Source organism: Mustela nigripes, chromosome 7, assembly GCF_022355385.1.
Source record: "Mustela nigripes isolate SB6536 chromosome 7, MUSNIG.SB6536, whole genome shotgun sequence".
Classification (NCBI taxonomy): Eukaryota; Metazoa; Chordata; class Mammalia; order Carnivora; family Mustelidae; genus Mustela; species Mustela nigripes.
In genome coordinates this window covers 14,710,357-14,734,964 of record NC_081563.1, presented here as the reverse complement: position 1 = coordinate 14,734,964, position 24,608 = coordinate 14,710,357, and the positions used below count along the sequence as shown (strand labels likewise).

Sequence of the window (24,608 nt, the reverse complement as noted above, 5' to 3'; positions counted from 1 at the left end):
CCATGTGGCTCAGGGGGCGGGGTCCTAGGGGGTGGGGACTGGGGCTGGCCGGGAGACCTGGCGAGCTGGGGGTGGGGGGCTAGTTTTTGCAACGGCTAAGGGCCTGTGGGTTTATTATAAGGCGGAGCTCGGCGGGAGAGGTGCGGGCGGGAGGCGAGCGGAGTCGCGCGAAGAGGAATCCAGCGGCAGAGAGCGGACTGTAGCCGGCGGGTCCCGCAGCCCTCGCCGTAGACAGCTGTGCACGGGGCAGCGCCCGAGGGTGCAGAGCGCAACGACCCGGCGGAGCCGGCCAGGAGCCCCGAGCAGTCCGTGCCGCGCGGCGCCGCCCCGATCCCCGCAGCCTGCCGCGCTCCCGCCGCCGGTCCGGGCAGCATGAGGCGCGCGGCGCTCTGGCTCTGGCTGTGCGCGCTGGCGCTGCGCCTGCAGCCGGCTCTCCCGGTGAGTGCGGCCCGGGGCCGGGCGGGGAGCGGCGGGAAGCCGGTGCTTGCAGACCCGCCGATGCCGCCGGCGGCACGTGGAGGGGGAGGGGAAGCGGGGACTTTCCTTCCCGCGCTAGCCGGGCGGGCCCGGGACCGTGACCGCGAAACCGGGGCTTCCGCCTCAATTGCCTCCGCCGTCGGTGGGCGCCGCGCGGGTTCCGCCGCCAAGAGCCGGGGGCTCGGGCGTCCCGCGGAGAGGAGCCTGCGCCGGTGCCCCGCGCTCAATTATGTGACCCCGCTCCACATGCGTCGGAGCCCGCCAGCCTGCGGCGGCGCCGGGGTCGCAGGCTCCCCTCCGCACCGCCCGCGACCTGAGAAGATGCAGTGACCGCGGCCACGACGCCCCGCCCGCAGAGCCTAATTTAAAGCAGACTCGCCGAGCCCGGGCGCCCAGCCCCTTCGGCGGAGACGAGTTTGGGCGCAGCGGGGCCGGCGCGTTGGCCGAGGAGCCGGGGCCAGGGCTGCGCGGGGGTCGCGGTGGCGGCGGAGGTGGGGCCCTCGGCTTCCAGTCGGCTGCCCTGAGGGAGCGGGGCCGAGCTGGCAGCGGAAGGTTCCGGAAAGTTGGCCCCCGCACACCAGAGCCCCGCAGGAACCCAACTTCGGGGCTGCTGAAGTTGTGCTGCCCGCGGAGGGGCGCGAGCGGGGCCGGGCACGGCCGGCGCGGGCTGCGGCTTCCACGCGAGTGGACCCCGGAATGGCTCTTCCCCTCCCCCGGCCTGGCTTTGTGCTGGAGCCGCGCGGAGGGAAGGCGGGTCCCTTGGCCCGCCCAGTGGAGCCGAGGGGAAAGAGGGACAAATGTGGAGCCCGTGGCTGAGGGAGGAGGCCTTCGGGGAGGACTCCAGCGTCCACCTTTGGCGAGGGGGTGGGTCCCCCTTTAAAGAGGGACCTGGCCGACCTAGAGCATCCCGAGGGCCCCCAGAAAGTGATCTCCCGCCCCCGCCGCCGTCCGCTAGCCCGCCTTCCCCAATGGGGGCGCTTTGTTCTCGGCCCCTGTAACCCTTTTCTGGGAACCGCCCCGCCGCGCCGGCCCTGCCGTGGGCCAGGACGCGGGCGGCCGCCAGGTGTCAGCGCTGGCCGCCGGGTGTCCACGTCCACTCCCAGCCCCCACGCCCGCTGCGGGGGTCCCGGGGCCCTCCCCGCGGGCTGGCTCGGCCATCCCCCGGGATGGAGAGGGGAGGTGCGGACGGAGCGGGGGGCTCTTCCCCTTCCGGAAGTGGCGGTCTCTCGCCACATCTGGACCGCTCGACTTCCCTAGCTCTTGGTTAGGGAGGCACGTGGGCAGAGAAGGATCGCGGCCGGGTTGGGGGTGGGGTGGGGGGAGGTGCCGGGTCTTCCCCTGGTAATGTGGCATCTGCGCAAGTCTCGGCAACGCCGACCGTCTGGAAGCGGGTCCCTCTACAGTGATAGAAACTACCAGCTCCTGAGAGCTGGCGGGTATTTTACAGGGTCTGGCTCAGGTGAGGTGTTTCCCAGGCTCATCTGGGAAGGCTCATCTGCTTTCCAGGCGATTGTTGTTTCTGGAAGTATTTTGAAGAGTAGGGTCCCCGATGCTTCTGGAATTGCTGATGAGTTGGAGGTGGGGGGTCGAGGGTGCCAAATCTGAGGGAGCCATGGGGGACTCATGGGATTTCTGAACTCCGTCTCCGGTGCCTTCCTGGCTTTCAGGTCCAGGAAGTTGGCATCTGGCTTCTTCTCTCTTCAGGACTGCAGTTTCTGTGGGATTCAGTTGGTGCCTTGAATCCTAGTTAATATTCGGGAGAAGAGAGTGGAGGTGTGTGGCTTACTCCCGTGGCCCCTCTGGCCTTACCTGGCTGCTGCACTCTCTCCAGGTCCGAGATGGGGCCTCAGCAAAGATTGCTGAGGTGGGGTTCTCCACCTATTTCCAGCAGAATCGGGGGGGAGTGTGGGTGGTGGTTCTTTTGCCCCCCCTTGATTGGGGCTGGCATTCTCCTGAGATGGGATCTGAGGCTCTCTGTGGAGCATGTTTCCCAGTCTCCTGTGCACTGGGTAAGGGCAGATGCTGCAGTAGGAGGCATTATGTCTTGCCTGGAAACTTTGACCCAATACAGAGGGAGACACAGGACTGGGAGGCAGTTGTGTCTCAAGGGGGACAGGATGAAAGGAGGGAGTCTCCTTAGACCGCGGCGGCGGGAGGGCTTCCTGGCGGCTGAGTGGAGCCTGAAAGCACTAAGCTTTGGAGTCAGACCTTGGCTTGGAGTTCAGGTTTTCTTTTTTCTTTTATAAAGTGTAGCGTGTTTTCTCTTGCCCAGCCCTGCTTTTTCCTTTTATAATGGATGTCCATGTTGAGTTAAAAGTGGGGACATAAAGTGGCATAAAGTATCCACCCCTACCCCCTTCCTAAAAGAAGTAAGGCAGTGGGGTTTGCCTAAAATAGGAGGCGGGGTCGACAGGTTGCAGACATCTGGTCTACTCCCAGGGTTCACTTTGGTCCCAGTGGGAAAGCAGGTCAGAGCCCCCCTGGGGACCGGTGAGGTAGGGTATGATCCTGGGCACCTGACTTTGAATGGGCAAAGGAAGGCTGCTAGGGCAGAAGGTTGCTTGAAACCACTCCCAAGAGACAAGAACAGGTTTGCCTAAAAAGGCTTCGGAGTGTGTGTTTCCCGTGGTCTTTTGTTTCTTCCATGCCAGGAGAGTTGCTTGTTCTGGAATAGTTACTTGTTGTTTTTCTCTCCTTCCCTTTTCTCTTTCTTGAAAGGCATAAAATCCCTTTTTGCCCTAATTATGGGGGCCAGTAGAGACATTTCCCAAAGGCCTGGCAGAGTGGGTGGGGGGTGGGGGAGGCCTTAGCTGCCTCCTCCTGGGCTCGGAGCCTTCTAGAGGTGATGTCACTCCTGGCTTCAGCTCTTCCAGGAGGGTGGAGCTGGTTTTCATCTCTACCTGTGGCTCATGGTGGGTTCCAATAAAACCTCATTAACCGAGGCTGGTGGGAGACGGATGAGAGAGAGGCCTGGAAAGAATTAGAAAGAAGTGAAAAGCTTTGAATTTTGTAGTATTTTTCTTTTTTTATAGAGGACTGTTTCCTATTGCCAAATTTGGGATCCTGAAATCCCTTGGGAATGAGGTATCCTTGGTATCCAGGTTTCCTTAGTGAGCTAAGAATTCACATTAGCCTCAGAAGTATTCTTACTTTGGGCAGGACTGTCTGCAGTGTATTTTCCTTCCCTTAGTAACAGAGGGATACAAAGCATAATCTAATCCAGGGAGTCAGGGGTCCTCATTTGTCACCGTGTTATGTGAGGCATTTAATCTCCTGGGTTGTTGAGCTCCCAAGACTACTTTGCCTCCTGTGCTGGGTGCCCCCGGTTGGTGCCTTTTGAATTCTGGCTTGTTCTTCTTCCTCCATCTCTGATAGCAGCCTGAGGTGACAGTCATGGCCGTGCAAGTGCAGTCAGCAGCTTTTCTGTTCGTTTCTAACTTGCACTTTTCTCCAGCAGTGCTAAGACACTAATCAGAGTTGGGAGAACCATTTCTCAGAAGAGCAGATTTCCGTGCTGAGAGTTTCGATTGTGAGCCACGTTCGTGATCCGTGACACGTGCACTTTGTGCCTTCACGGGCCCAGCTGGGACCTCTGCAGTACCCCTGACGGTACCTAGAATAACAAAGGCTGTCAAGGGTGAACAGGTGTGGATGACCACTGGAAGGAGGCCCCTGGTGACCCCCATGTTTTGAGTTCCCCCATCTGGCTTGAGTTGTAAGCGACTCTCTAGTCACAGAGGTAGCCTGGACCAGGCGAGGCTAACTCCTTGTAACTCGTAATCGGAAGGGCCCTTGTTCTCAGCATGGGTCCTGTCTCTTCACCATGTTTTAATTGGATCGAAGGACATTTTCTTAGTGCCGGTACTGCCAGGCAGGCCACAAACAGCTTTGGATTAAGTAGAGCCCCAGGACCGAGTCTCAACCCTGCCACTGATTCACCGTGTAATCTTGGGTGACTCACTTCACTTCCAAGTCTTGGTGTCCTCTGAAAAGCGGACATCATACCTGTTCTCCCTGTCCTCTTTCTGTCATTTGCGTGTTCATTTCATAATGAGCACTTGAAAGTGTTTGGAAGTGAAAGTGCCAGAGGAGAAGGGAGCTGTGGATAGAATTACGGGGCCCTTTGATTGAATGCCTGCTGTCAAGCGCTCACTGCTTCCCTTACATTCTTTGTGTGTGTGTGTGTGTGTGTGTGTGTGTGTGTGTGTGTTTGTTTTAATTTTTAAATTTTTAAAAAATTTTTTATAGCCATATAATATATTTTTATCCCCAGGGGTACAGGTCTGTGAATCGCCAGGTTTACACAATTCACAGCACTCTCCATAGCACATACCCTCCCCAATGTCCGTAACCCCACCCTCGTTCTCCCAACCCCCCTCCCCCCACCCCCCCTCCCCCCAGCAACCCTCAGTTGGTTTTGTGAGATTAAGAGTCACTTATGGTTTGTCACCTTATATTCTTTAACCCCCTGAGCCACCCAGGAGCCCCTGTCACCTTATATTCTTATTTCATTTTTTCCCCAAACCTTTACAAGATATGTCATTGTCCTCATTTTGTGGGTGAGGCCTCTAGAAGTGAGCCCCTCCAAGGGACTGGTGTAGAAGAAGCAGGATTTGTACAGATGTTGGGCCATATGTGTATGGCATAAATGAGTTGCTGGACTCTGACGTCTCCCCAGTAAAGCCCAGTAGAGGAGGCTGCCTGACACTTACTTGCAAGGCCCTATGGGTGATTGCTCTTCTGTCCCAGAGAACTGTGCACGGACATGCTTTGAATGGAGAGGGCATTGGGCTGGGCAGAGCTGGCCTGAACAGTGCCTTTAGGTGAACCCTGACCATTGGCAATGTCCTGGGCTTGGGTTGGATTCAGCTCACGGCTTAGGGACAGGCAAGAGTTGCTCCCAGGAGCCTCAGTCAGGAAACAGTGGGACCCGGGAGAGCAGGGTAGGGTGTGCTCCCAGGTCTGATGCCCATGGAGGGACCATATGTCCTTGGCTTGGTGCAGAGTGGCCTGATGGGGCGACTGTCCCCATGTTTGGATGGTGCCTGTGTGTTTGTCCCCAGGGCACCAGCCGGTCTCCATGGACTTTTATCTTAGGCACCGGGGAAATGTTTTTGGAATTAGTGGACCCATTTTTAAGCTTGGGAGGCAGGCACCATGGTACCAGCCAGGTGACCAGACACCCAGGACTCCTGGCTCCTGGGTTGGGCTCCCCTGCCGGCTCCCTCCAGCTCCCGCTCTGGCTGCAGGAGCAGCCCTGTGAAGAAATGGTCATTCGGTGCTTTCTAGTCCTGGAACCTTGCTAGTTTTAGGGAACAAACGATTTCCCGATTTCTTCCTTCTTTTCAACAACCAGTCTTGGAGGCGTGGGTTGAAAGCTACCCCCCACCCCCACCCCCCACCCTGAGGGCCTGCCTGAGTGTGTCTAGAGAGAAGGAGTGGGATTAAGGGAGTCTGTGGAAAGAAGGCTTTTGGCGCCAGGTCCCTGCGCCCTGGAACAGACTCAGCACGGTGTCATTTCCCTCTCAGCTGTTCCAGCAGACGTGGGGCTTTAGATGGGAGTGTGCCTTCTGGAACCTCCCTCTGAGCGGGCTGGGGAGTGCCGAGGGAGGGCAGGCAGTATCCCTCAACACAAGGAGGCCCATTTGAGGCCACAAAGGCAAGACCGTGTGCCCCACGGTCACCTCAGCAACTGTGACTTCAAGACATGGGCAGCATCCACACAGCCGCTGGGACGGCGAGTTCTGTCTGCGTGATGGCACGGCTTTGTCCTGGCCTCACGAAGCTTACGCTGGGTGGGGAGTAGGCTCTCGAAGTTCTCCGGTATTTCTGGGCCTGAGACGGGGGCATCTGGTCAGCTCAGTGCTCTGGGGCCCAGAGGAGTGAGCCGGTGATGGGGGGTGACCTGAGGGAAGGTGAGCTAAGCTTCTTCTGGAAAGTGTCCTGCTTCCTGTCCTGCTGTGCAGGTCTGGGGACCCAGGGTGTCTGGAGGGGCGCAAGCTCGGGGAGGCAGGCTTATGGGGGAGGGGAGTGCAGTGGGCAGCCTTGGGGCTTGGGACCACAGGGCCAGGAGAGGGGAAGGCTGGTGGCTGGACCTGCTCCCCGACGCAGTCGTCTGCCCACGAGTGTTTCCTTGACTTGTAAAGTTGGAAGCTTCCCGATGCACCCCCTTCTGGTCTCTTTGGGGGTCTCTCTCCTCCTGGCCTCTGTTTATGGCTCTAAGGGCTGCGTGGTCCTATGCGGAGGCTGCTTCTCCTCTGGCCTTCGGTGCTGGGAAAACTCCGTGACTCCCCCGCCCCCACCAGAGGCTGCGCGCGTGCGTGCGTGTGTACGTGTACACACGGGGGTGGGGTACTGGACACGCAGCGTGGGTTGAAGCCAAACCTAAGCTTTGCTTGGGGCATCCTGACTCTGTTTCCCCAATGGGCCTTTGTACTGAGTAGGCCGCAGTCTGTTTCGGGGGGAACCTGGTTCCCACCCGTCTACAGCTTCCTCTCCAGAAGCTAGCAAGTGGTCTTCCTCTCTCTCCCCTTTTCTGGTGGGCTTTTCCCTCTTTAGCTACAACTCTTGACGCTCCTCTGTCACTGGCATTATAGGACTTTGGAAGTTCTTCCTAGAGAAAAGTGCAGCCAGGACACTTGTCCTTCCTAGTCCTGGTTTAGCCTTTGACTGGCCTGCGCAGGTCTTTCCGTCTCTGCGCCTCAGTTCTCCCATCTGCTCAAGGGGTTTCCTTCCCCGTCTTTAGCTCTGATGGTCACGTGGTTGCAGAGAGACCTTGTCCTGGGGACGGTGAAGGTGGCAGTGGGGAACATGGCAGGGGTTTAAGGTCCTCTGCTCTTACTCTTCTGGGTCTTGAAGGGACTCTTGAAGGGACACTCACTGCCTGAGAGGTCCTCTGTGGAGGGCCGGGCAGGCTGCTTGGAGGAGGTAGACTTAAAGCTCAGAGTGGGAACCAGAGGTGGACGGGGGACCCTGGGCAAGGTCAGACTTGGTGATGTTCTGTGCACACACCCAGGCATCCTGGCCCCGCGCCCCAGGTCCGTTCATCAGCAAGAACGGAAGCCCCGTCGGGCAGGTTGGGGCAGTGGGGCAGGCGGGCGTGTTTATCGCTCCATTTGTCAGCTGAGTCATGGTGCCAGGCCCACAGATCCTCCCCTGACACTCACCCAACCAGTTTTGACCATGAGCCCACGATGTGCCAGATGGGATGGGGAACAGCCCAGTGTGGCTGACTAAGGCTCTGCTTGCCTGGCTTCAACCCTGGCCCTCCTCTTTGCTGCGGAGTGACTTTGTGCAAGGGCCTGTCTTGGCCTCAGTGAGCCCATCTGTGAAATGGAAGGAGGGGGCAAAGAAGCCGGTGACCATCATGCATTGGGGTGTTCATGATGTCCTGCTGGGTCACGGGACTGGGGGCGGGGCCTACCTCTGTTCCCGCTGCCTCGGTCCCTGAGGGTCCTGAGCCCTTCCTGGCTTGACCAGATCTAAAGCCCAGAGCCTGGGCACCTGCCGTGTACGCAGCCCCATGGAGGTGGGGAGCGCTCTACAGCCGATCGGGGGGCCCACGCAAGAGAGGGTGGCCATGGCGGACCAGACAGGAGGCTTGATCTGTGCAGATGGGCCAGAGGGGCCGTGACAGTAAAGGTCCTTCACTGGGACAGGGTTCCTCCCAGAATCCCTCAGCGGTACCTAGTCAGGAGCTCAGACCGCAGCTTGCAGGTCATTTTCTGGCCATGCGAAGTAAGAGCGGAGGTGGTGCCCCGCTGAGGGCAGTGGGGGCGGCCGAGGCTGCCAGTCCTGCTCCGGGACCATTCACGGGCACCGTGATCTCCAGCGGTGTTAAGAGTCCTGTCCCATCGCAACCACGTTGAATTCGTCTTTCCCACTTAGGGCCGCCCAGCACTTTCTGTGGCCACACCCGCTGTCCTTGGTGGTCCTCTGGCCCTGGGTGGCTGCAAGGTGTGGAGGTACGGAGGGGCCTTCTGCAGCCCGGGGTGTGCTCATCCGCTCCAGACCCAGCAAGTAATGATCGCGGGCGGTCCTGGGGGACTCGAGGACTGCTGTTCCCGTGCCCCTTGCCCTACAGTGGCCGCTGATGTTTGGGGCCTCGCCAGCCTGCTTGGGGCCTGGACTGTGTCGGCAGCACCGGCTCTTCTCTCCGTGGCTTGTCAGCGTCCCTGCTGCCCAGGGGACTGTCCCGGGCCTTGGAGTCCCATCTCTGACGAGTGTCCTTGACGGATGTGTGATCAGGTTTGGGCTCGCAGGGCCCCAGGCTGCGGGTGTTTTGGGAGGCCTCTGAGACTGGCAGAGGCTGACGTCACTCCACCTTCTCCCAGAGGGAACTGCAGGGGTGCGGCCCTGCTGTCTGTGGGGACCGCACCTGCTCCAGGGTGCCTTGTGGGGACCGTCAGGGCAGTGAGACCTCCAGGCTGGCCAGGGCCTGCGCGCTGTGGGCTGGGCTAGGAGAATGGGCCCCCTATTCAGGGGAGCTCCTCAGACTCTGCCCCGCCTTCCCCCACCCCCCCCACCCCCGCAGGCATCTGGGGGTAGGGGTGGGGGAGGAGCATAGTTGCTGTGTTTTCCTGGGGTCATCCTGGATGTTGTAAGGTCCTGGGAAGGCCCTGAGGTCTGGGTCCTCATCCTGGGAATTGTGTGAGGAGCAGAGAACCTGTGACCTTAACACCCACCCCCCCGCTGAACAGGGCCATCCTTCGACCTAGGGGCTGGGCGTCCAAGGGACATCCTGATCCACCTTTCCCCCAGTATGACAGCAGCAGCCTGAGCCTGATTGTCTGGGTCTGTCTACCTTTGGGGTGGGTTCTAGAGTCCTGATGCTCTGAAGGCTGGGCAGGCCAGGTGGGGTCTAGAGCTGGTGGGCTAGTGGGCATAGGTGAGCACCCCTGGGGACTGGACCAGGGAGAGGCGACGTGTGGAGGCTAGGACGAGCACTGGACACGGAGTTACCAGTCTCCAGGCTCTGTCATTACCAGGCTCCCTGGGTACCTCCGGCCTGTTTCTTCACCTGCCCCTAAGCCTCAGTTAACACTTCTGTAAATTGGGGGTTTTCATCTGCCTCAGAGGGCTTGGGACAAGGTCCCAGGAAGTAATATATGTGGCATGAGTGAGACCCCCTTCCTTGCCTGGGCTCAGAGGAGCAAGTCTAGCGGGGTTTGGGGGTGCCGTGCCCTGTGGAGACCCCCTGCTGGCTGTCTGACCTGTCCCGGCGTGCTGTCCCTTCATGTCCGTGGCTGTCTGGTTTTACTCCCGTGTGCTGATACTGTAGGGTCTGAAAACAGGGCTTTTGCCCCTTCTTGGAAACTGGATCCTTCCCTGGCAGGCCAGACTCTGCTCACCTGTGCCCGAGTCTCTGCCAACGGCTGGCCCCTGACCCCAAGGAGGTGTCGGCTGGGCCGCTGGGTAGTGCGAGGAGGCCGGACACCAGGGCACCGGGGTAGGGGCGCAGGCCAGCTGAGCAGGGACCCCCAGACTGTGGGGGGACAGTGGCTTGTCCCTAGATCTGCAGACTTAAGGTCGCCCAGGAGAGGGAGCTGGGCTAGGCTGGGCCGCAGGATTTGGGGGGAAGAGGGCCCCACTCCTACGGTCCTGCCTTCTGCACTTTCCCCTTTGCCAGCTCCCATGGAAATGATGGCTGCTTCTTCCTGAGGGCGGGGGAGCCACGTGGTCCTCACTGAAGGGTGGCTCACAGCCTGCGTGCCGGCCCGCCTGCCCGCAAACCCTCCCCCTGGCCCTTGGCTGGCTGTGTGCCCTGGGACTAAACGGCTTGTCCCCTTTGCCTCCGTTTCTTTATCTGGAGGATGACTATGGTTCTAGAATCTAAGGTTATTACGAAGATTAATTAATTCAGCCAGAGTGCTTAGATCAGTGCCAGGCACAGGGTACACAATAAATATTAGCTGTTATAACTGTTCTTTCCCCCTAAGGCCTAGTTCAGGTATTTCTGTTTGTCGAGTAACCCCCAGCCCAGGTTAAAGCCCAAGATTCTTACTGCCACCCCTGACCGTCCTTGAGCCCTGGGGATGGTGTTAGGGCTACTCCCCCTCCTGGGTGCCTCCTGGGTGCCTCCTAGGTGCCTCCTAGGTGCCTCCGAGCTCCTAAGACTGGGGCTGCGTCCAGTCTCCCTTCAGATGCCTTAGGACCTACTGTGCACCGGTGCTGCTAGTGCCTGGGAGGGCAGGGCTGGGCGTTTGAGGCTCGGTGGGCCTTCCAGCCATCAAGAAGCCCCTGGCGGATGGTATGCTGATGTCAAGGGACCCAGGCTACTCTGCTTCTGTGGAGGCGGGAGCCCACCAGTCACCTGGGGAGCAAGCTCAACCTATTCAGACCTGGTCTTCATGGAAGATTCTGCCACATCTTGCTTATGCCCCAAACTCCCAGTTCCACTCTGCTACGGTACCCTCGTGGGACTCCTTCGAGGACGCTCTGCCCTTCCTGTGTCTTTGTCTGGGCTTCTAGCAGCCTCAGTGCCTAATCAGTCTGAATTGTACTTTATTCCAGAGGCAGGTTCCCAGGCTAGCCCATTCTTCTGCTTGTGGGAGGAGAAGCCATGTCTGTAGCTCAAAGTGGGAACAAAGAGAATTTAGTCTTTCTTAGGTGTGGGGTTGGCTGGCAACCATATTCTGACACAGGTCAAAAACTTTGTTCTTGGCGTCTCCCAGCCTCTCTTTTGTGACCTTTCCCATCCTCCAGAGCTCCTACCCACCCACAGTGCCTCACTTCCAGAAGGAGCACATACCTCTTATAGAGCTGCTTTATACTCTAGTGTGAATGACTAGCACGGGCTAGCCTTCCCAGAGGCATTTTAATGGGGATATTCTGCAACAGCAGGGACACCAATGGGGTAAGTGGGTGAAGAAGAGCTCCCTTTCCCTGCATACACAGCTGGAGCCCTGACTGGTTGCAGGTGTGTCCAAAGCTACAAGTTTCTGCCTCGGTGAAACTTGAGGATACTTTATTTAGAGCAGTGGGCGGGGGGGGGAGGGTTTGTCTCTAGAGGCCGGTGTGCCAGAGGTGTCAGGCCCCCAAGCCTGGTGGAATCTGGGGGTTAATCAGCTAGAGAGGAGTGCAGGGGGCCCCTGTGAGGGCTGGTGGGGAACCCTACACTGAGCTTTTGGTTTTAGCTGTCTTGTTTGGATAGCCAGGGCTGGGGAGGGACAAGGCTCTGGAGGCCTTAGCTGCTCCCTCTGTCCTCATGGATTGCCAGTTGCCATCTCAGAGTCCCCTTGATTTGGGACATCCTGCCTGGTCCATAGCCCTCCTCAGGAAGCTGAGAGCAATGACCCCGAGTCCCTGTGGCCAAGCGCCCTTATCCCCACTAGCCGCAGTGGGTCCTCTGCCCACTAAGCACCGCGTTTGCGGTACACCCCTCGGTGGGCAGTCGGCTGCGGCTGCTGCACCTGCCTGCCCCTTGAGGGCGGGTCTCGACCTCCCAGCCGTAGACTGGGAACTCGGAGCCCACTTGTCGTCACTCGTTGGACAGATGGGGAACTGGAAACAGTGTGTTTTCCAAGGTCATCCAGTAAGTTGGGAACAGAGCCCAGGCTATAACCAGGTTTTCCTGGTGTCGGGTTTGGTCACTTTCCCCTGGCCGTCCCTTGTCTGGCTCCCAGGGCAGCCCTGGCCACAAAGGCTGGCAGGGCCAGGCTGGGCAGCCTTGCTCAACGCCCAGCCTGGGGCGCTCGCGGGCGGGGTTGGGGGGGCAGGAAGCTGAGGGACTGGTCTTCCAGCTCCGCGGCCCCACACCCAGCCCTCAGCTGGGCCTGTTCTGAGGCGAGTCCCAGCACGTGGGCTGTGAGGCGGGCTCCAGCTCTGGGGCGGGGTGGGTCTGGGGGTGCCGGTGGCAGCTCTCACCTGGCTTGGGCATCGGGCCTGGGGCTGGCTGCCAGGATCCTCCCTCCCTCAATGCAGCCTTGTTTTCTCTGGGTACTTGACACAGGCAGAATGCGCCAGGGCAAAGGGCTCTGCGACCTTGACCTCAGGTTTCCATCTGGAAAGCCCGGCATTAGTGTTGTGGGAAATGCTACCACAGGGCTGGCCGGGGAGGAGGGGGGTGTTTCCAAGGCCGGTATGGACATGCCCTGCCTCGGAACCCCCCACGTGGTGAGGCCTGTGTCTGAGTGGCAGGCTGGGGACAGGTCAGGTGGGTTGTGTGTGTGAGGGGGGGGAAGGGTACACGCGTGGGGGGGCCCCTGAAAGGTGCTCCTCCTGGTAGAAGTGCCGATGGGGGCTGGGGCCCGGGTGCCCTTGTGGCTGCTCAGGCTGAGGGCAGAGTAAGTCCCCTGTCACCCAGCTGCTGCTGCCTGGGCCCCTGCCGCCCTAGGCCAGGCCTGTCATGCCCTCTGCAAGTCCCGGCTTGACCTGGTTCTGGTAGAGAGACACTGAGCTGATAAATCAGGGTGCCTGTCAGGCCGGAAATGCTGGGGTGGCTCTGAGGCTCTGGGGGGGCCCCCACCTCCTGGGAGTGTCTTCAGTGGCGGCAGGTTTCAGGGTCTTGAGGCCAAAGCTGGGAGACTGGTGCCTCTCACTCTCCTAAGCACGTCTCCCCGGCAGCTCCCGAGGTAGGAAAGAAGCCTCTGGAGAGAAAGTGATTTATGTGCCACCACTGGGATAGCCAGGGGCAAGAGGGAGCCTGGTGTCTTCCCTGGGCCCTGGCCTGTTGTCCTGCCCCTCCTACAAACCCTGGTGTGGCAATCTGGGGCCACTGTGTCACCTGCTGACAAGGAGCTGGGGCTCCTGCTCCCATGTCCCAGCCTCGCCTGTCCGAGCCCTAAGGGAGCTTGGGGGACTCTAGCCTGGCCCCTTCTGTTGTCTGGAGAGAGGCAGAGAGCTGCCCAGGTCACCCAGCAGGGGACCAGTAGGGCTAGATGCGCCCCGGGGCAGCCACCCTGGTCAGGCTCCCTACCCCCACAATCCTGGTTCTGGTGATTTCCCTGCGACCCCGGATCCAAGGTGCTTTGGGTGTGACCTGCCTGGCCCTTTGGGTCCGTGCTCAGGCCATGTTGCCCAGGTGCTAAGGGAGGGGGTACAGATGGTGTCCCGGACGAGGAAAGTAGGGCCCCAGGGTGTTGGGTGAGCCATAGGAGTGGGGCTGCGTGTTCCACAACATTCCCCCCCCCCCCCGTCTCTCGCCCCATCCGCCCCCCCAACCCCGGGAAAGCAGGTGCCCCTGAAAGATTGCAGGGGTGCTCAGCGGCCCCTGCTCCCTGCCCCGGTGGGCCCGCCCCGAGAGACCCCGCTCCTCCTGCCAGGTCAGTGCCGAGGCCTGAGATCCCACGGAGAGCCCGCAGCCCCGAGCCCCGAGCCGGCAGGGCGGGCTGGAGGGAGGCTCCGCTGTGTCCCCTGCAGCTCGTGCTGTGAGCAGCCAGAGGGCCCAGGCCTCCGAAGCTCAGGGTTTCCTCAACTCCTCGGTGAGGCTCTTTCACAGACCAGGCCAGCACTACGGTGCACTGTTTGTAGAGAGTGGCGGCATCAGAAATACAGAGATTGTTCCAGAGTCATCTTGGATCCCTTTGCCGCTAGGGCTTGTTTATGGGTCCCTGTTGCCGTTTGGGACCTCCTTCTTGAACATGACCAGAGCGAGGGTCTTGGGACCTTCTAGGGGTTTGCCTTCCCCGGCGCCCAGGCCCTGGGCAACTCCAGGCTAGAAGTTTTCCTGTTGAGATTAGTGTTCTGCAAGAATAGGCTGCATCCCTACTCGAGTGGGGACTTTGTTCGCTGTCAGAGTCCTGGGCCTTTGCCCTAGACCCACTGAGTCAGCTTCAGGGATGGCGCTCAGAGGACTTCATCTGGTGATTCTCGGGATCCTGAGAAAGAGAGCCCCGGGCCCGGCCAAAGGCGATGGTTTGGATGTCCCCTTGGGTCAGTTCTGCATCTTGATGCATAGGTGGGGGTTGAAGGCTGGGGTTCTTTAGCTCTGAGATCTCGGGACCCAAGAGTTAGGAACTGTGGGGGGGGGGGGGGTTGGGAATCTTAGTTCCATGGATCTGACCAGGAAACTGAGGGAGTAACAATTCCTAAAGAAAATATGAATCTCTTAATCCTCCCAAGAGTGTCTGCTGCCCCGTGGAATCTCAGTGGGTGGGAACAGTGGGTGTTTGTCCTGGCAGGTCTGTGGGGCCTGTGTTGCGTTTGGCCCCACAGCTGGGCTCCTGGAGCAAGTTGGGGGCCCCTCCAGTCAATAGCCCCAGAGCCAGCACCCAGGCTGGCTGCCTAGGAAGCGCTGCCGCCAGCCCCTTTAGCTCTGAAGGAGACCAGGAGGGCTGTGGACTCCGTGACTTGGTCCTACCACAGCAGCCCGGGCTTCATCGTCCCACTGGGACAGATAACGGTTAGCGGATACCTGAGCCTCCTTCCCTGCGGCCGTGTATGCCTGCCACACTCCTGAGGTTCCCATGTCGCCGAGCTTAGTGACTTGGGCTGAGTGTTGTCTCCAGGTCTGCCTGGGGGGTTTCAAGGCCTAGCTTGAAGGGTCACCCTCTGTGCCCCAGCCACTTGTTTGGAAGCCCGAAGTGGGGCTCCTGGCTGTGTGCCTTGGGAGCTTGCCAGGACCAGACCATGTCTTTTCTCTCCAAAGCCCCTGCATGGTGATCCCCTGAGTGTTGGTGTCACGGGCCCTGTTTAATATCCATCTGTGACCTCCTTACACGATACTGTACTTTTAGCCACGTGTTGGTTGAAGAGCAGCAGCTCAGTGATGTTTTCTAAAGGCTTTGTGCTTTCTCCATCACTAAGTCAGGCAGCCGGTGACCCATGGTTAGTGTGCTGCCCCACGACTGCACTCTCGGCCTGCCAGGGTGGAGGTTGCACAGGTTGCCGTCTATGGCCAGTGCGGGGTGAGAGCGGGCTGGGCTTGGCTTGAGGCTCTGCCTTCTTGAGGCTCTTCTGCTGGCCTCCGCCCGCAGACCCTCCGATCTATTCTCGGGAATGGCAGGCAGCAGCCCGATGCAGACTCCCAGCCCTTGGCAGCTGTGACTCGTGGGCTGGCACCTTGGTCCCCTCGGCTGCTGGGGTAGGGGTCAGGCATTTTTCCTCTGTGACACTCTCATCCTGTAGCTCCGGGCGGGGGGCGGGGGTGGCGGCTGTGTTGACGGGATTGACATCTTCATGTATGTGTTGCATAAGTGTAGATGGGCCCCTTAAACCGGATGGGCCTGCCAGGGGGTCTTTTGAGGGCTGGAGGGGGAGGGACAGACCTGGGTAGGTGAGGGGAGCACGTGTAGCCACAGCCCATGGCCTTGGGCAAGTCCCTGCCCTTGTCTGTTTCAGTTCCTTAATCTGTGCAAGATGCTAATCTCAGGCCTGCCTGCCTCAAATAGAAGGGTAAAGGTGGAAAGGGGTAGAAAGTGTTTCTAGTGTGCGAGAGTGCCTCAGTTTCTCGTACCATCTCTTTTCTGCTCTGCTGGAGCCCTGACCCTGGGTCGCCGCTCTCAGTCCTTCCGCGCAGCCCAGGTGTGGCCAGCAGCTCTGAGATGGAGATGGGCTAAGCTCCTCTCCTGCTCCCTGTCCCCCAGCCTCTGTGTGTCTGCCCCATGACCTGTGCCCTCCACTGCAGCCAAACCTGGCTTTGGCCTCTTGGGCCGGTGGGCTTAAAGGTCTGGAGCAGATTGGCCCTTCCTCTGGGCAAACTGAATGTGCAGATGTTTAGATCTTCCTACAAGGATTTTGGTGTGTTAGAGGAAAAGCTGAGCTTCTTAGGATTCTGCAGAGGTTAAAGGTGTGAGCTGACCTGCCTTAACCTTCCCAGGCTACTTGATGTGGGTTCCAAGCTGGGCTACTCACCTGTCCCCCAGCAGCCCTGACCTGTGGCCACGTGGTGGTCTCTGAGGGGCCCTAAGCAGAGACAAGGTTGCGGAGAGCCCCCCAGGAGGCCTTGGGGGCAGCTGGCCACAGACTCTTAGCACAGCTGCCTAAGTGAAACTGGAAGTCTCACCCAAAAATGCCAGTCCTCTGGCACCTAGTGATCCAAGTTCAAACTCAGCAGTTTCTGCTCATTTCCTCCCCAGGGAGTGGAGGCCCTCACTAAAGTTCACACCGGAGGGGATCAGGAGGTCACTGCAGCCCTTCCCCTGCTGGAGACCAGGCCCTGAGAGGGGAGGGGCTGCCCCCGAGGTCAGGGAGCTGGTTTCAGCAGAGAAAGCGTTTGCTTAAGAGCTTGTTGTGTAAACAAGATCGCACAGGGATAAGCTGAGCGGAGTTGTGGGAACAAATTGTTTTTAGGGACTGGGCAGATTCACAGTCTTATCTGGTGGTGAAAGAGGCCCTGTGCTTGGGAAACGGGCTAACCTGTTGGGGCTTCTCTGGGTAGGTGAGAGGTTGGGCCTCCTCAGCGTCTGCCTGCCCTCACCTGGGCCCGAGACTCCGGCTTCTGCTAGAAGATTTGGCCCTAGTTTCAGTGCGGCACGGCTGCTCTGGCTGGCGCCCTGACCCACCCCCGAATGCTTGTGTCTCCCCCTGCACCCACGCCAGCTGCCCTGTGGGTGGCAGTCTGCTGTGGGCCTGGGGTGGGGCCGTGCTGGGCTGGGGGCACCTGCTCGATGCCTGCCTGGGGAGCAGTATTCTTTGCTCCCTTCGGGTGCAGGTACAGGCCTGGTGGAGGTGAGCTCCGCGGAGACAGGCCCCATGTGGGAAGCACCACCTGGGGACAGCCTAGGCAGGAAGTGGCCTGAGGGGCGGGTAGAGGACAGGGACCAAGCCAGTTGGTGTAGGTGGGCCACGAGGGCCCAGATGGGCTCTTCTCGGGCCAGAACCTTTTTCTGGGGGGGTGGGAGGAGAGGTAGAATTTGGGTTTTGTACTTTCAGAGGAAGCTCAGTGATATTTCTAGCCTGGTGGTTTCTACACGTGTCTGAAGTGTCCCTCTGACCCGAGGGTCTGATGGGGAGCCTCCACCTGGCCCAGCGGTGCCCCAGGCGGGCTCAGGGAGGCCAAAGGTCTTATCTGTCTCTTCCTTGCTCTGCTCCACTCAAGAGCGAAACCCCATGGCCTGTGGCGGGGACCCAGGGAGGCCTCCGGGGCTGAGGAGGCCTCATTCCCTGGAGCCCAGCCTTGGGTCTCCTGTGACCTGGCTCTGTCCTGCCTCTCTTCTGACACCCCACCACCTCCATCCCAGCTCTCCCCCAGAAGGCTCCAGAATCCTTTTATCCATGCTAAGCAGCTCTCACTCCCCGAGTTAAAGCAGCGGCTGCTGTCGGTGCATAACCTCAGTGAGTTTCTGTAGCAGTCCTGGAATGTAGATATTACTACTGTCCCCATTTTACAGATGGAGAAACTGAGGCCCTAAGAGGTTTAGTGATGTCCCCAGGGCCACTCATCTAGTAAGTGGCTAAGGTCAGGGAGTATCCTACCCCATGTGCTCTGAACTGTACTGCTCTGCCTCTTTTTTTTTTTTTTTTTTAAGATTTTATTTATTTATTTAGTTGACAGAGAGATAGATCACAAGTAGGCAGAGAGGCAGGCAGAGAGAGAGGAAGGGAAGCAGGCTCCCTGTTGAGCAGAGAGCCCGATGTGGGGCTCGATCCCAGGACCCTGAGATCATGACCTGAGCCGAAGGCAGAGGCTTTAACCCACTGAGCCACCGAGGCGCCCCATGCTCTGCCTCTTTATTCATGTTTTGGTGGGGCCCCTGACATCGGGGCCCTCTAGAGATGGAGATGTCCCGAACTCCTCTGGGTCAAAGGCTTGTTGCTGAACAGGACACTCATAGCTATCCTTCCTGCCACCTGGCTGTTGGGTCTCCCCTTCTCCGACTGACGTTCTGGAACTAGTGTTGGGGAGCCCTCCACACCCCTACATCGCCGGGCTCCAGGCTTCTCTGCAGCCTGCTGGGCTCTCTGTGGTGTGTCTTGCCTCCTCCTGGACTGCTCACTAGTCCTGTAGCGGCAGCCCCTGCCTCGAGAGTCACCCTCTGGCCCCCGCAGCCGCTTTGAGCTGCCCTGGGCAGGCAGTGTCCTGGGACTGCTGTTTGCACACAGGGTCCCTACCAGGCCCATAGCCCGTGTGTCAGTGCCTCCTGAGTGCCGGGCCTCTTCTAGATCAGTCTCATCTGTCCCTAGCCTAATGGGCACCCTGTCTTTGCTTCCCCAAGGGGGCGTGGACCCAGTCCTTCCCGTTGGTGAGAAGACAGGCTGTGTGGGAGGGAGCACGGCCAGGCCTGGGGCTGTCCTGTGTGGCTATGTCCCATACCCATCCCTGATCTTTTCCCCTGTGAGACCCTTGATGTCCATACCCTGGTACCCAGCATGCCTCTCTGGAATCAGGTTACTGGGGGATTATTCCTGGGGCTCTAGAAAACCCCAGTCTTGGACCCTGAAGCTCCCTGGCCAATGGCCCCATTTTCAGTGTAGGCTGAGCTGATGGGGTCCATTGGGGCCACAGTCTCTCTTCCCAGCAATGATATCTTCTGTGGCTTTTCTAAGAGGTCCAGGGCCCCCTTACCAGGCTGAGTTTCTTGGGGCAAAGCCTGCCCCCTCTGGTGTGTTTTTGTACCCCCAGCACCTGGTGCAGGGCTGGGTCATCATAGCATTCGGGGATGTGTGGAGGACAAGCGGGCTGCCCCGAGCTGAGGGTCCTGGTACCACATACGAAGGCTTCTTTCCTGTGCTGTGTGTGTGTGTGTGTGTGTGTGTGTGTGTGTGTGTGGTACAGGAGTTCAGCTGTCTAGGACAGGGACCTCAGAGCAGCAGGGCCTTGGCCAAGCTTCCACTCATACCCTTTTATATCCTTTTCCAGCAAACTGTGGCCATAAACGTGCCCCCTGAAGATCAGGACGGCTCTGGGGATGACTCTGACAACTTCTCTGGCTCTGGTGCAGGTGAGCTGACACGAGGGACCCCCAAGGTGGCCATCAGGCAGCAGGGTCTGGGGGGTGATGTTAGGGAAGAGAATGAGGTCCATGCTGCAAGGAGAAGGCATGTGTGGGTTGGCGGGGAGTGAGTATTGGGGTTCTAGAAAGCTCCAGGGGCTGTCTGCTGCAGACAGACTTGGGCTCATAGTGTCCTAACTCTCTGGGCAACCTTTGGAAAGGGGGACTTCTCCAGGCCTCTCTTTCTTCATCTGTAAAATGGGAATATATCTTGACTTCATAAGATTATTGGGGGCTGTAAGGTAACACAGAGCCTGGTGGGGTGTAGATCCTCCATGAATGTCCCCTTATCTTCTCCTATTTCTCCTTTTTCTGGGGGAGTGAAGTCCTTGAGTGGGAGGTGACCAGGGAAGCCTCCCAGAGGAGGTGCTCTTGAGCAGGATTTTGGAAGAGGGTTGAGGCCATCTGTGGGGAAAGTGGCCGAAGTAAGGGCCTGAGAGCTGGAAGTGGGACACAGGCCTCTGTTCTTGGTGGGGGTGTGGTAGGCCTTTCTGGGGAGAGGGCAGGTGAACAGGGAGGGGGCCAGGGAGGTGTGTGTGCAGGGGACAAGGCAGTCAGGCTCCTGAGAATGCCTCCACCCAGGGAGCAGGCTTCTGTGGCTGCAGAAAATCTTCCTTCCCAGAGGGCCTGGTGTGTCATGCCTCGAGACACCGCGCTGTCCCCAGGCACGTGCAGCAGAAAAGGGCAGCTTTCCTCTTCCATTTTCCAAAGCAGAGTTTCTCCCCTGGGGAAACCGCTTCTCAGGGAAGGGTTTGCTCTGCCGGCCGGGGAGTCTTGGGACGGCCCTTCCTCCCTGCAGGAGCTTGGCCGGTCTGATGTCCTGGGCCTTGCCTGCTCCAACAAGCTGCTTCTGGGCCTCCAGGTGCTCTGCCAGATACCACCTTGTCGCAGCAGAGCCCGTCCACGTGGAAGGACGTGGGGCTCCTGACAGCCATGCCCACGGCTCCAGAGCCCACTGGTGCAGATAACCCCACGGTCTCCACCTCCGTCCTGCCCACGGGAGAGGCTCCCGAGGAGAGGGAGGCCGTGCTCCTGGCCAAGGTGGAGCCTGGCTTCGCCGACCGGGAGGAGGAGACCACACACCCACCCGGTGAGACCACGCTGCACCCGACCACTCACCGGGCCTCGACCGTGAGAGCCACCACGGCCGCGGGGCCGGCTACCTCCCATCCGCACAGGGACATGCAGCCTGAGCACCATGAGCCCTCGGCGGGACCCAGACGGCTCGACCCTCACACTCCCCATGTGGAGGACAGAGGTCCTTCTGCCACCGAGAGGGCCGCGGAGGACGGAGTGTCCACTCAGCTCCCAGTAGGCGAGGGCTCTGGGGAGCAGGTGAGTGCCCCCCGCTGTAGTCCTCTGTTTCCATGGTGCATGGTGCCAACGGACTCTGGCTCAGACATCGGGCGCCCCCAGCACCCTATGTCCTGTAAGCATGTCCCATCCCCCGCCATGAACAGAAGGTCACAAGGTCCCACCTTCCCCCTGCCTCCAGGGCCAGGCCCAGGGCAGGGCAGACTAACTAGGAGACCAGAGCAAAGGAGTCCTTCAAGATTGCCTGTGAGAAGTCTTCCCAAACTTAAGCAAGAGAGTATAAAAATTCTACTCGATCTGTCTGTCTTGCAGTCATGGTAACTTTACACTTGACATTAAAATGACGGTATTTCTTTTCTTTTTAAAGATTTTTATTTGTTTATCAGAAAGAGGGACAGAGACAGAGGGTATGCACGTGCATGTAAACACACGTTGGGGGCAGGGGCAGAGAGAGGGAGAAGCAGACCCAGTGCTGAGCAGAAAGCCCGATGCGGGGCTCCATCCAAAGACCCCGAGATCGTGACCTGAGCCAAAGGTGGACACTTAACTGACTGAACCACCCAGGGGTCGCCCTGTCTATTTTCATATAAATACATGTGCCTTGTCTCACTTGCTGTGATGTCTCTGCCACAGTCCAGCCGGGGTCTGGTGTGATAGGATGAGCTTTGGGGGTCCAGGAGGTCTGGGTTGGGTGCATCTGAGCTGGTGGCAGTGGTGACCAGGGAGGCCTGAGCTGCTTCTGGGTTGGGAAAGAAAACTGGATGCTGCTGCCAGAGGTGGCCCACCCCAGCCTGAGGTTGTCCCTGCCTCCCGTAGGACTTCACCTTTGACCTGTCCGGGGAGAACGTGGCCGGGACGGCGGTGGAGCCCGACAAGCGGAATCAACCCCCAGTGGACCGTGAGGCCTCCCAGGGCCTCCTGGACAGGAAGGAAGTGCTGGGAGGTGCGTTTCTCTCAGGTGGGGGGTGGGCTCTCTTTGTCCCTGGAGCGGGGCTGACCCAGGCCGCCTTGGGGGCCCCTCCTGGTGTGGGGGGGGCACTGCTGCTTCACCCACGCTGAGCCGGCCTGCCTGCCCTCACAGGGGTCATCGCTGGAGGCCTCGTGGGGCTCATCTTGGCCGTGTGCCTGGTGGGTTTCATGCTCTACCGGATGAAGAAGAAGGACGAGGGCAGCTACTCCTTGGAGGAGCCCAAACAAGCCAATGGCGGAGCCTACCAGAAGCCCAGCAAGCAGGAGGAGTTCTACGCCTGACGGGGACCGTGCCCCTCCTCCCCCTGCCACTCGCTAGGCCCCCACTTGCCTCGCCCGCGAAGAACTGCAGGCCCCGCCACCATGCCCCCCTCCCCGCGCCCTGCCCGCGGACTCCTGGGGCCCGCTGGGGGCTCTCGACTCTGCTTCTCTGACTTCTGCCTGGAGACTTGGGCGCTGGGGCTTTCTCGCACATGACCTTTCCACCACAGCCAGCACCTGGCATCTCCTCCTCCTGACTCGGTTTCTCCAACCTGGAGCAGCCCCTCCCCAGGTCCAACTCTGGAGGGAAAGGGGGACCCTGCCGCTTTGGCCCTGGATGGGTCTGCGGCGGGTACATCTGTAGCACTTGCCGGCGAGACCCCTGATCTGGGGGCGTTTCCTCCCCCGAGGGGCGAGGGGTGGGGGAGAGGAGTTTGGAGCTCCGGCAGATTCCCATTGTTTTGTTAGGGGGGGTCTCCTTTAGATACAACTTTGTTTTTGCACATGTTTCCTCTAGTTTCTCTGTTCGTAGCCCAGTAGACTTTGTTACTCCTGAGGTAAGTTAAGTAAGTTCATTCAGTTACCCCCGTCTTGCTTCCCCTCATCTATGGCAAGGAGACAGCATCAGGGTTCAGACTTTTCTGTTTTGTTTGTCTTTTTTTTTTTTTTTTTTTTTTTTAAACTAGGAGAACCAAATTGGGAAAACAACATAATAGGCCTAGTTTGACGGTTATCTCTGAGTTGTCACTCATGTGTACAACAGGGTATGGAATGTCTGCCCAGTGGCCCTTGGGCTGGGCTGGCTGATCGTGGGGGCCCATGGGCAGACGCCGCTGGAGCAGCCGTGCCCTAGGCCGTGGGGCCGCCGCCGTGGCCAGGCTGCTGTGAAGCAGAGGAGCCAGGGGAGAATGGAATCCTGGCACCTCTGGCTGGGGACTGAGGAGAGAGGACTGTGGGCCGGGAGATGGGGCAGTGGGCCCAGAGAGTCTCCCGCAGACTGAGCCCTGCCTTGGGCGCCCCAGAAAATGTCTCTGGGGGACATCTGCTTCTGGAAGGTGGTGTGAGGGGCCTGGGCATACCTGGCACAGAGCTGTTCCACGCAGGACCAGGTTCCCCTTCAATGTGCTTCTGTGGCCCTGCCCTGGGCTGGAATCAGGAATGTTCCAAAGAGTGATAGTCTTTTGCTTTTGGCAAAACTCTACTTAATCCAATGGGTTTTTTCCCTGTACAGTAGATTTTCCAAATGTAATAAACTTTAATATAAAGTAGTCACGTGAACTCTTCTACCTTTGCTGCTTCTCTCTGTGTTGGTCGTGTGGACGTGACCAGCCTTTTCTTTAAACACAGATGGTACTGAGAAACTTGGCCAAAAACTCTGTGCCTTTGTCTTTCCTGTGAGGAGGGGTTCTGGGACCAGAGTCCCTCTGGTTGCTTTGCTTCTCATTTTTTTGTCTTTGCTCAAGTTCTTCTGGAGGTCAGTAAGTCCAGCCAAGGTTATAGAAGGCCTGATGTAAATTTCTGTTGCCAAGCTCGAAGCATGGTCACTTCAACGACTGGAGAAGCTGTGGCGCCTCCAGCCCAGCCTTCGGCGGAGGCCACTGGCTCCACAGCGCCCCGGAGCCAAGGCCTGCCTCTCAGACACCTTGGACGGACCTCCTCTCACACCTTCGCCAGGACCCGAGGCCCCCAGCGCAACCCTCCTGGGAGCCCCTGTGCTTGCCTATTTAATTTGACACCGTTCCAGCTGCTCTGTTGGCTGTTCCAGGAGGGGGGCCGTCTGTGACCCAGAGAGGTGTGCCGCCAGGAGAAGGGAACCTGTGCTCAGTACTGGGACTTTCTGTCCGGAGTGTGTGACCGGACACGACTGGGGGGGAGGGGGTGTGGGGAGAAGGGTGGGGAAGGGTCTGTTACTGCTCATCTCTGCTCATCCTTGGGATGAGGCCGAGCCTGTGGCTGGGCCCGTTCGTGTAACTATAATAAACAGCACTTGTCATTTTGGGCTGTGGTGGTGGTTGAGTCTCTTCTTGGCCTGGCCGTGCCCTCACCTGTCCTCTTCTTGGAGGGATCCCGGCTCTGGGCTGTGCTGCCGGTTGGTGAGGAACACGGGACCAGTGCCGGGCCCTCTGCAGTAAGGGAGGGCTGTGTCCCTGCTGCCCCGGATCTCGCCTTTGTCATCTCCCCTCCTTCCAGGACTCTTGGTCTTACTGTCTCCTGCCCAACCCGCCTTCTTGCTCTTCTAGATCATTCCCTACCTTGTGGATGTGAGGGCTCTCTACCTACCCGAAGTTTAAAAATGTGCAGTGCATTGTGGGAGCCCTGGTGTTGTAAGGGCATCTGGCTGCCCTCCCCTTACTCGGTCCCATCCAAGCTGATGCCCCCCAGCTGTCCCTCTGTGGCAGATCTCTCTGCCTATGGCCCTTGTCATCTGCCCCTCTAGTCCTGGGTGCTGGCGGGCACCCCCGGTGTGTTCTCGGAGCGCAGGGCAGGAGGGACCATTCCCTCCAGGGCCCTGCCATCAGTGGGTGGGTTGGGGAGAGCAGGCTCCGGGCTGCTTTGCAGAGTGAATTGGACTTTCCCTGACAATGCACTTGAAGGGTTTGGAGGCGGAGACAAAACCCTTAGCTCACTCGCTGGTTCAGCATCGAAAACCCTGAATGTCCATTGGTCTGGACGTTGAGGCCTCAGTTGCAGAACAGGCAACTTCCTACTCTGACT

General features: G+C 59.2%; 1 protein-coding gene across 1 annotated transcript; it reads left to right on the top strand.

Annotated features, from left to right (window-relative positions):
* Nucleotides 1–77: 77 nt before the first annotated feature.
* On the top strand, nt 78–23,894 carry SDC1 (syndecan 1). Its single transcript, XM_059405192.1, has 5 exons — nt 78–438; nt 19,217–19,298; nt 20,212–20,684; nt 21,480–21,606; nt 21,745–23,894. The coding sequence occupies exons 1-5, from the start codon at nt 373–375 to the stop codon at nt 21,912–21,914; spliced, it is 918 nt and encodes a 305-aa protein (XP_059261175.1). The 5' UTR covers nt 78–372; the 3' UTR covers nt 21,915–23,894.
* Nucleotides 23,895–24,608: the final 714 nt, after the last annotated feature.